The sequence below is a fragment of the Babylonia areolata genome, chromosome 19, assembly GCF_041734735.1.
Source record: "Babylonia areolata isolate BAREFJ2019XMU chromosome 19, ASM4173473v1, whole genome shotgun sequence".
NCBI lineage: Eukaryota > Metazoa > Mollusca > Gastropoda > Neogastropoda > Buccinidae > Babylonia > Babylonia areolata.
Genome location: NC_134894.1, coordinates 48,331,802 through 48,343,811, shown reverse-complemented (window position 1 = coordinate 48,343,811; position 12,010 = coordinate 48,331,802). Strand labels below are relative to the sequence as shown.

Genomic DNA, 12,010 nt, shown 5'->3' with positions numbered 1-12,010 from the left:
AAGAGGTTCTTTTTTCTGCTAGTTTTTTGTTTTCTGGGTGGTGCAGATGGGTCATCAACAAACAGGCATCGAGGATAATGCTCACTTCCTTGAAGACATGTTAACCCCTTTACTGCTGTACCTTGGTGAAATGAGATCAGTGTGGTTCAAGTCTCAAGAGCAGCTACTTACCTTTTTGTTTGTTTATCAATTGGGCAGCTGCAATGATTTTGCTGAACAGAAGTCATGCAGTCCAAAGGGGAAGAAGTCCAAATATGGAATACTGACTGACATCCTGACCTGCCAGCTGATTCTTATCTCATTGAAGTGCTAGCCCGTCACTGACAAGTGTACTCAGCAGCAGCAGTTAAGGCACCAATTTGCAACTGTTATGATGATTCAAGGCAGCAGTTGCAAAAGCTGATTAATTTATGGGTCATGATATCAATGTCAGCAACAGCCCCTTCTTTTCAAAGCTGATTTCAGGTTCCTCTCCAGTCCTGTCCTTCCTCAGACTCCATTGAGCTGCTCAGGTGTACCTCACTGGAAAGGATGGACTTGCTTCCTTTTATATGAGAACTGGTAGAAGTCAACCAGATCTACACCCTTTCATGATATTCAGCCCAGCTTTGACCAAATTTGAATGCTGTATATTTACATGTCACATCCTGACAGTTCCCTGAAAAGATCACCACCTAGGGAACTGCAAGTACACACACATCCAAAGACACACATTGAATGCAAGATTGAACAGTTAACAAAACTTTATTTACAGAAAAGAAGATAGTAATGGCCTAGAGAAAGAATGCTTACCCTGCCCTGATCCTTCCTGAACCCAGTGATCAATAAGCTAATCATGATCTTGATAATTAATCAGAAGTATAAAGACACAAGCGCACACACACACACGCACACACACACACGCATGCATGCGCGCGCGCACACACACACACACACACATGAAAATGTAATCCAGAAATACTACAGATACAAGTCCAGTCTATTTGTCCCCTTTTCCCCATAAGACTATGTAGACTTGTCTACAGTGTCAGTATATATGTAGATGCTGAGGTCATTGGGGTCATATCCAAATCAAGACCGAGTTATGATTACATCATCAGGTCAGAAATACATTAAGTCATTTTCTGTAATTGTACTTAAATATTTCTTTCAATTATTCATCTTGAATCCACCCTGGGCTCCATCTATCCAGTTCCCCCAACTCACCATTCACCCCCCCCCCCCCCCCCACCCTCCAACTTTGTAAATGTTTTGATAGCATTCAAATGTAAACATTTATGCTTAAAAAAAAAAAAGTCTACAATCACCAGCATGTATTGCGGGACATTCAACAATATAATTCTCCCTCCACCTACATATTTATCTTTTTCAGCTAAGAACAGACAACATGTTTCGACATTGTCTGCTGGAATTGCGACTCCTCACCCTCTTACTTTCTTCTGCTACAGCTGACATTGTATTGCATTGCATTGTACTGTGTTTTTGATGCAACAGATTTCTCTGTGAGAAATTTGGGCTGCAGTCCTCAGGGGCAGCCAGAGGGCAATACCACCCAGTTTTTATTTTTGTTTGTCTGAAAGTGTATTTATTTTTACTATTCACTGTTAGGGTGTTCAGAATTTATCTTGCAGATTCTGGATTCTTAGACAAATTGTGCTGGGCTGAGATTTTTACAACTCTTTGATTCCTGGACACATCAAATCACCAGGGAGGTATAGGCCTTCATGGCAAACCAGTTCTGGAGCAACTGGAGTTAGTGTCCATTAGTGACGGGCGCAATAGCCGAGTGGTTAAAGTGTTCGACTTTCAATCTGAGGGTCCCGGGTTCGAATCACGGTGACGGCGCCTGGTGGGTAAAGGGTGGAGATTTTTCCAATCTCCCAGGTCAACATATGTGCAGACCTGCTAGTGCCTGAACCCCCTTCGTGTGTATACGCAAGCAGAAGATCAAATATGCATGTTAAAGATCCTGTAATCCATGTCAGCGTTCGGTGGATTATGGAAACAAGAACATACCCAGCATGCACACCCCCGAAAGTGGAGTATGGCTGCCTACATGGCGGGGTAAAAACGGTCATACACGTAAAAGCCCACTCGCGCATATGCGAGTGAACATGGGAGTTGCAGCCCATGAACACAGAAGAAGTGTCCATTAGTTTTTGCCCTTTTGATATCAGCTGCAGTGGAGGCAGCTGCTTTGCTGATGGCTTGCTTCAGTTTATGTTCCCTCACAGTGGCTTTAGCTTCATACCACTCATTCAGAAAACATGCATATTCACACTAAGAGGATGCCATGAAGCCACTTGATAAAGGAGTCCCTGCATTTTTGCCGAGTTGCTTTGGTCATGTTCAGTGGTGCTTGTTCCAGTTCAACATTAAGCAAAACATCCATGCTGACAATAATTGCTTTCAACACACATGCACACACTACTTTGGAATGGGAACATCACCATATTTATTCCACACATTTGTGTGTATGCATGTATGTGTGTGTGAATGTGTGTGTGTGGTGTGTGTGTGCGTGTATGTTTTGGTATGCTTTGAACATGTGTATGCATTTTGAGAAATTTATGTTATATGTCACAAGTGTTAATACTGTTCAGTTATTAGCTGTGTTTTATGTTCATTTTATTCTTTGGTTTGTTATCCTTCATACCCCAAATGAGGTGAATGGAAATGAAATCTTGTATGTGTGTGTAAGCGTGTGTGAATGTGTGTGTATGTGCGTGTGCTTGTACATGTGTGTTTGTGACCACGCTTGCTCCCTATGTGTGCTGTTTTGTTTTTAGCATCACAATAATGTGAGTTTAAAAAAAAAAATGTCTTTTGCTGCTTTTGTCTGAGTATCCTCCTATGGAAAACATGAAGAAAATATTCTGAACATTCGTATGTGTGTATGTTTGATTAAATTTTTATGCAATTGTCTTTCTAGAAACTTTCTAGAACTTTCTAGATGTGCTGATTCATATAAAACAGACAGACCCTGTGTCTATACTGCAGAGAGTGCTAAACCAATTTCTCCTATCAACTACTGAACCAATTTCTCCTTTCAGATAATGGAAACTGTTACCAAATCACAATTTTGCATGTTCCATAGTTATTCTGTATAATAGTCCTTACTTTGAACTAGCAGGTCTTTATTTATTTTTTATTTATTATTTACTTATTTTTTGAATTTTTATTGTTGTTGTTGTCTTTACAATGTGATTAACTACAAGCCTTTTTCCCAATAATGTAGAAGTGGTTTACTCATGCTCCTTATTATATTATAATGCTACCACTCACTTTCGCCTCATCCTTGATGCCATTACTGTAATAGTTGACATAATTGATGCTATTGCCATGTTACAACTGGTCTCTTTATTATTAATGTCATCTTAAATCATCATGATAACTGCAATCAGTAATGTGTAAACACTGATTGATTGAATGATTGGACGTTTTTTTTCTTCTGTATTTGTTGATGTTGTTGTGGTTGCTGTTTTTTTTGTGTTTTTTTTTATATATAACTTTTTATTTTGTTTTGTCTTTCTCTCTCTAGTGGATGCTACTGTTCATTTTATATTGTTTGTTTCACACTGTTCTCTGTATTGTATACATGTCTTTGTAAGTTAAAAAAAAAAATCTCCTTTCAGCAACTGCAGCATCTTCTACCTGTGTGTGTCATGTTACTCATGCTTTCTTATGAGTTGCTATAATTTACTGTGCATAATAGTCCAAGAAAACAACGCCTATTGATGCACGTGCTTCACATATCCGGACGTTTGTATGTACACACATATTCCTTTCATTCTCTCTTGCATCCAAAAAAAAACAAAACAAACAAAAAATGTGTCTCTTTGAAAGCAAATATGCACTGTGAAATTTAATTTCTTTGAGCCAAAGCAAAAGGTGTGATAGTTCCCCCCTAATCGCCACAGTTAAATGTGACAGTTGCATCACCAGAACAGACAGACACAAGACTGGTGCACAAAAAAGAAACACACACGTTCAGTGAGCTTCTGCCAGACTTGCTTTTCAAATATATCTTAAGATACAAATAAATATCAACCCGACATACAAAATTAAAAAAAAGGCCCTGAAACACACAACCCAATCATCAGTTTGAATTTCAGTTTCGAGGAAATGTGAAAGCATGCAGATTTATCAATACAGGCTTCATCACATCTGCTGTTGAAAAAAATAAGAAAAAGATTTATAATGAAAACATATGATAAAAACAAAACAAAACGAAAAATATAAAAAAGGATCAGAAATGAAAAAAACTTAAAGCAGATCCAATCAAGTAATGGCAAGACACTAAATCCAGGAACTGACTGCAGAGCATTTTAGTCAACAATAACAAGAAAACAGATGCCAGAGAAAACAAACATAATATATAGCGACACATTGTCCACTGCTATCCAGTTTCTGTTGATCTGCTAAAACCATGCGCTGTCAAATATTGGAACTAAAAATCCACTGATTTATATGTTTTTGTGGTGTGTTTTTTTCTTCATATTTGTTTATTTATCATTTTGTGAACAGCACATATCTCAACTTGAAAAATAACTTGCAACATCTGGAGTTCACCTTCAACAGAAGTATAAAAGAAACACAAAAACATGTGTAAACAAAACTCACTAAAGCATGAAATATCAAAGTTGTAGTTCATGTTTAAACATTCAAAAGATGTGCAATCCTGCAAGATCACTGGCACGAAACAAAAGATGTTAAACATAACCAAACAGGGGGATCAAACAACTGATGTTATTATCTCCAGCTAAGTAGTTGGGCAGGCACATGTTATCAAGATGAAAATACAGAAGTTATCACAGGACATTTATGTCGATCGCATCATAAAGGTAATGTAATACAGCTGTTCATTATGTATATGGTATTATATCATACACAGACATAACTTTCATACTGATGCAATGGCTCAAATATACAAGGGTACTAAGGTGTATGAATGAATGATTCATGAAAACACACTGAAATCACCATTGATGTGAGTTCCATCATCAAACATTATCAGCACAAATCTGTACACACATAAATACACTTCAATCGATTTCATTTGTTGAGTTAATCATTGAGTATCAACTGATCCTAACAACACAGCCAGTCAAAGATACACTATAATCATTTTGACTCCACTCTTTCTTTACACACATAAAAGAACCCACGGCAACAAAAGGAATGTCTCTGGCAAAATTCCAGAGAACAATCCACTTTGCATGAAAACCAAATTTGCAAACAGAAAAAAGAAGGATCCTGCTGCGCTTTCTTCCACACTCTCCCTGTGGGGACAGCAGCCCAATTTTCACACAGAGAAATCTGTTGTGACAAAAAAGTTACACAATACACGACACAACTCAAATGCAAAAAAAAAAAAAAGGTTGCAACACATACCCATTAAAGGTTAAATCCAATCACAAATCATTAAAGCGGCACCTGGAATGACTTTGATTTATAACACGTCAGGTACGCTCAGTGACGCTCAGGTGTGAAGTATAGTGTGTCCTTCACCCTGCTCTGTCCCAAGAGGGCAGCACCATCAGCAGCAGTGGTGATTTTCAAATTGTCAAAGTCCGCCAGTCCATAGGTGTCGGTGCCGATGGCCACAAACCCGTTCACTGTGGCTTTGGGGGCTGTGATGGTGAACACACTGACTCCGTTCACCGACCCTTGAACCTGGGTACCCTGGGACAGACAACAGGTCCAGCTACACTGACAGATCCAGGTTTTCCATCATGGTGTCCATACCAAATATTACACAGTCAATATGTTGGTAAAGGTTCTCTGATTCTGGATACATACAGAAGAGAGTTTCCTAACTCAGAATCAAAAGCTGAACCCACTTGTTTATTTCAGTGGTTTCACGCCAGCTTCCTCAGCAGTACGCAATAGTCCATATATTTTGTGTGTGTGATGAATTCCACAGATAGTTCAGCATGGAAGTTCAGATTTGAGTTTCTGCTTTACACAGCTGCAGTACAGCCAGTTTCTTTACTGTGTTTGGGGGAGTAAAAAAAAAGAAAGAAATATTCCTATTCCAAGACAGATCAAAGAGCTGCAGAAATGTTTCCTTTCACTGATAAACTGGTCCACAGATTGGGACATGAGGCTGATAAGAAAGGAAGGTGATTATCTGCGTGTGAATGTCAACAGCACATATCATCCCCCTGAAGAGTCAGGCACACAAACAAATCCCATTCATAGACATGAGTGACCATGGGAGGTGAAGCCCAATGAAGGACAGTTCATCTCCACAGCTGAGGATCAAGTGGGAAAAACCAGGAAGACTGACAGGGAATGGATCCACAAGGGTAAAATGTCTGCCAGAAATGTGACTTCTGAAGTGACCCTAGAGGCATGGACTCGAACCTGCTGAGGACCAGGTTGGAAAAAAGAAAAAAAGAGGTGGCAATACAAGGGCATCCAGAAGTCATGACCTGGGTGCGGCCCGGCCCCCTCAGAGTGTAAGGAGTTAAGGGCCGAAACACTTGACTGAGGAGGGCTTCTTCTTGGAAGACCTTGTTCTGTCCAGCTCTCCCTAGAGTTTCTTATCACATAAGCAGAATCCAGTTAAAAGTGATGGGGCTTACAATGACTATCTGTCACAGGACAGAATAACACAGATTGGGCACTGCCACATAGTGGCTTAATCACCAAGACCATCAGTCACAGATCTTATCAGCTCAGAAATGGCTGCCATAGAAAAGGTGCCCAACACTAAATTAACCCCATGACTGCTGAACATCGGTGAAATGAATCCTGTGTAGCACAATTCGAAGTGCAAGAACTACTTCTTGTCTACTTTTGGGTGGTGCAATTTATGTTGCTGAACAATAGTAATGGAACCCTTAGAGGAAGAAGTCAAGATACAGAAACTGTGGCCTCAATTTCATCTCAGTTTGTCAAAAACACTTTTCTGAAGAGCACGCTCATCAGCTGCAGTCTATGGGTTAAGACCGTATTGGCAGATGACTGGGTAGAATAATGAGATATGAATCTGGTCTTCAGGAAACCTGCATGTAATCGTTGCCACTGGCCAGCTGACCAGACTGGTCAAACTACTACTTCTCTTACATTCAGGAAGAACTAAAGGGGTGACATTCGGGAATGCTGTTCCTAATGACAGTTAGAAGGCTGGACCAAACTGAAGAAAGAAAAGACAGAAAAAAGGATTCACGACTCACACCAAGAAAAGATCACCGGCATGGTCTGATGAGATAACACCTGTCACAGTGATTTTTCTCTTGGTCTTTGTCAATGGATGTAAGCACCACATTCTTTGTGAGAATATCAACATGGTTTGGCATTCACGTATACAAGTCAAGTGGAAGGAAAAATATGACTGAGATTAAATTTGCAGAGCTGACTTGATCAACGTGATGGGGTGTAGGTCTCACGTAGCCTCTTCTTTCTCCATTTAACTTTGTCAAGACTATATTATTTAGCTTTTCATGGAGTTTGTCTTGATTATTTTCTCGTTTTGAGTTGATTGTGTAATGGACTATATATACATATACAAGTATAATGACTTACATATGTTATTGTTAACGTTCACTGTATTCAGATTTTTAAAAAAAATCAGCAAATGATTTTTTCTTTTCCATCTATTCTGAATTGTTATAATGAATTAATATACAAAGTAAAACAGTGGTCGACCCAAGAAAATCTGGGAACCCCCCCCCCCCCCCCCCAAAAAAAAAGAAAGCTTTTCACTGAGGGTTGGATGAAAAAATGTTCCACTACCCTCTTGAAAAAAAAAATTTATGTTTAATTTTGTTTCATTTGTATTGTGATATATCGATACATCATGTCCCCCCCACCCCCCATGCCCTTTTTCTCATTGCATCACAAAGGTAAGAAAATCACCCCCAAGTTACCTTCACCAGCAGGGACAGTTTGTTCCAGGCAGACAGCTGGGAGGGGAGGCTGCCTTTGGTCAGCACCTGTGTACGAGCTGCAACACATCATGACATGATCACAGTAATGGCCTAGAGGTAACGTGTCCGCCTAGGAAGCGAGAGAATCTGAGCGTGCTGGTTTGAATCACAGCCCAGTCGCCGATATTTTCTCTCCCTCCACTAGACCTTGAGTGGTGGTCTGGACGCTAGTCATTCGGATGAGACGATAAACTGAGGTCCCGTGTGCAGCATGCACTTTGCGCACGTAAAAGAACCTATGGCAACAAAAGGGTTATTCCTGGCTAAATTGTGTAGAAAAATCCACTTCGATAGGAAAATCAAATAAAACTGCACACGGGAAAAAATAAAAAATATGGGTGGTGCTGTAGTGTAGCGATGTGCTCTCCCTGGGGAGAGCAGCCCGATTTTCACACAGAGAAATCTGTTGTGACAAAAAGAGAAATACAATACAATAACAACATGTTGAAATGGGGTTTCAAACCCTGATTGCTGGTGAACACTGGATCTGAAGTCCAACACCAAACCAATTCTGCCTTGGTGCCTCCTGGTTTGGCAACAGTAGATCATAGAATATTAAAAGTTCATTCTTTCTAGTTCGGACTTTCCCAGATCCTGAAGGGCAAAACATATTTATGAAGATTTTTTCAGCAATGGAAATAGTCTGCTCATTTTTCAAAGACTTTTACACCTTCCCATGACTTTGTATGAACCACTGGTGTTGTTTCCACATCCAACACATTACTGACCATCACCTTTACCTCGATTAATAACAATGAATAAGGAATTATAACAGAAACAGCCCACCACGATATCTTTACCTAAATCATTGGCAACGATGTACGCCTTTGTCTCGGGGAAGATGAAGAAGAAGATGCCGTCAGCAGAGAAAGCCTGGCATCCCCCATGCTGCACTCTGGCAGCAACGAAGACACCATCCGTGTTGTTGACCGTGCCTATAGATGTCTCCACCTCCACGTAAATGTCTGTCCTGAAGCGGACATAAATTATTCATTTATCAAAAATTTGAATTTCTTCATTGATAAACAGACATTTACATATAAACAGATAACAAAAAGTACAAGAAGGATGACAAATAAAAGTACAAAACTTTGCTGTTCCGTTTCACTGATCTTCATAACACAAAAGCTAGAACCAAATTTTCAGACTTACATGGACAGGCTCAATTTTACATATTTTTCATTTTATTTTTAATTTAATTTTATTTATCTCGTGTTATATCCTCACCATAATTAATGTAATGAAGCATTCATTCATTGAACTTCAGTGGACAACATTTTGAACAAAATTTACTACAGCATTTTAAGATATCTCTCAGAAAAGGTTTGTTAAGTCTGTTGTGCATTATTTTTTGAAGAGCCTGAATCTTAACTAGTAACATGACTTGTATCAGTTGGAGTTCAACTTAACCAAATGAAAGTTCAAACAAAACACAAAACAAAACAACTAAATGCACACACACACACACACACACAAATATAGCCAGGTCTAGACACAAAACGCAAAACTGACTAATGTGTAAAATCTTTAAGCTGTGGACACAGACTTTTAAGTCCAAAAGCTGCAAACCATGCAACACCACAGGCATGACAGAAGAGATATCAAACATAAGCAAATGGAGGCTGAAACAACTAATGTTATCTACTGACTGGAGTTGGGGAGGAAGGGGGAGGTGAAGGAGGACTTGTGCAGAGGAACTAAGCTCAAGCTTACATGGACACAAAATATTGCACATTTTCATATTTTCCCTGTTCTTTCAGGAGAAAAAAAACACACACACATACACAGTAACAGGAAACATGTGCACATGTATGCTTATACATAATGAGAAACAGACACGTCCTCAAAATATATTTCTTTAAATCCATTCCATTTAGAAGACTAAATTAATTTCCTAAGCCTTTTTTTCTTCATTTTTACATATGTGACTGTACTGATTTGCGAATGTCCCAGTCATTGGAAGCTATTCTGTGCTGAACATCTCCTAACAATTCCCCTCCAAGCGGAATCTCTCATTCATTGAGAGGGGTCATCATCAAGGTTCCGTTGTGCTTTCTTTTATTTATTCATATTTGGTTGCTTTTTTTTTTTAACTGCCCAGTTTTCAGAACCATTTCAGGGCTGGCATCCTGATACAGTGCATCCTGAGCCCCCCACATACAGCCACAACCAATCTTGTCCTGTGGCAGCTCCAATGCCTGCAGCTGGCAGAGTGCGACTGAGGTCATGTCTTGAAGCCACACAATGGTGAGGTAATGTACTGCTGCTGAATCACTTTGGTGGTGTTTGACAGTAACTGCTTCAACAAATTCTCTTCAAATTCTCTTGTCAAATTCTCTTCTTTGGTGGTGTTTCTTCTTCTTTGTTCGTGGGAGGCAACTCCCATGTTCACTTGTATGTACACGAGTGGGCTTTTACGTGTATGACCGTTTTTACTCCGCCATGTAGGCAGCCATACTCCGTTTTTGGGGGTGTGCATGCCAGGTATGTTCTTGTTTCCATAACTCACAGAATGCTTACATGGATTACAGTGTCTTTAATGTGCGTATTTGATCTTCTGCTACACACGAAGGGGGTCCAGGCACTAGCAGGTCTGCACATATGTTGACTTGGGAGATCGGAAAAATCTCCACCCTTTACCCACCAGGCGCCATTACCGAGATTGGAACTCGGGACCCTCAGATTGAAAGTCCAACGCTTTAACCACTCGGCTATTGCGCCTGTCGATGGTGTTTAATAGTGCCAGATCCAACAAATTCAGAGCACCATTACTACTGATGACAATACTAGCTCAGCTGTAGAACAGGTTCAGTGAGTGCAGCCACTGACGTGGAGACTGGTGCTATGTCCCACTGTAACATCCTCCTCAAACTATCCACCCTTCTAGGGTTTACCCCCAGTAACATCCTCCTCAAACTATCCACCTTTCTAGGGTTTACCCCCAGTAACATCCTCCTCAAACTATCCACCTTTCTAGGGTTTACCCCCAGTTCATTATGGGCAGCGTCTTATGGAGTGTTGCTCAAATTTCCTGACCATCACTGCAGGTATCTGTATCTATCAGCCTGATTGACCCCAGGAACTATTATGAAAATACAGCCTTGTCAAATAGTCCCAAACCCAAATGGACACCCCATACCAGCATCTCCATCACCCCATCCACCATCATCATCAAAATATAGAAAACAAAATATCCCAAAATGTAGGGGAGGAAAAAAAAAAGAAAAGAAAAGAATTTAATCTAACAAAACAACTTTTTATTTCACGAGGGTAGTGGGTTAAGCATAGCTACTTTTTTTACATCCAGCCCTCAGAAGAAAGACAAAACAAGACAAAAAAAAAAAAGACAAAGCAAAGGCATACACACACACACACACACACACACACACACACACAAACTGCATATGAAAATAAAAGGCATAAATGAAAGCATACCAGCCGCCATCTCCGCCCAGGGTAATGGGAAAGACCAGATTGATGGGACACCACTCTAAGGGATTTGTGAGAACCACCTGCCGTAACACCTGTCCGTGCTTGGGGTCGGTGCTTTTGACCACCTCAAAATAACCAATCTGTGGTGCTAGGTTATAGGGCTCTGCGAATGCGCTGTAGTCTGGCAGAGGAACCAAAAGCAGTCCAACAGTAAGCATGCATGATGGTGCTTCCACAGCTTTCATACAGAGCCTCTGTGTGTGTCTGGTGATGTTTTTTTGTTTGTGGAAGTGCTGAAGGTTGAAGGAGTCTGTTGCTCTGTGTGTGTGTGTGTGTGTGTGTGTGTGTGTGTGTGTGCGCACACATATGCATGTGTTCACTACTGTCCGGAAAACTGGGTTCAAATATGCAGACATGCAATGTGGTCTAAGTAAAGCAGAAGCAAGCACCAGTGTGTGTGTGTGTGTGTGTGTGTGTGTGTGTGTGTGTGTGTGTGCGTGTATGTGTGCGTGTACATACATGTGTTCACTTCAGTAAGGAAAACTGGGTTCCAACATGAAAACAAGCAAAGCAATCTAAGACTGGGTTCCAACATGCAAAGTGATCTAAGACTGGGTTCCAACATGCAAAGCAATCTAAGA

At 40.3% G+C, this 12,010-nt stretch overlaps 1 protein-coding gene across 3 annotated transcripts in view; it reads right to left on the bottom strand.

Moving 5' to 3' along the window:
• Nucleotides 1-4,828: 4,828 nt before the first annotated feature.
• The window catches only part of LOC143293787 (galactocerebrosidase-like), a 34,640-nt gene continuing 27,458 nt past the window's right edge, over nucleotides 4,829-12,010 (bottom strand). For 2 of the 3 annotated variants that reach the window (XM_076605032.1, XM_076605033.1), the window contains exons 16-18: nucleotides 8,738-8,907; nucleotides 7,878-7,954; nucleotides 4,829-5,685 (exon numbers count right to left, since the gene is read on the bottom strand). In XM_076605032.1, the coding sequence (XP_076461147.1) occupies nucleotides 5,473-5,685; nucleotides 7,878-7,954; nucleotides 8,738-8,907 (460 nt within the window). In that variant the 3' untranslated portion in view covers nucleotides 4,829-5,472. Of the gene's footprint in view, nucleotides 5,686-7,877; nucleotides 7,955-8,737; nucleotides 8,908-11,372; nucleotides 11,551-12,010 lie in introns of all 3 variants that reach the window. The other variant, XM_076605034.1, reaches the window with a different exon arrangement.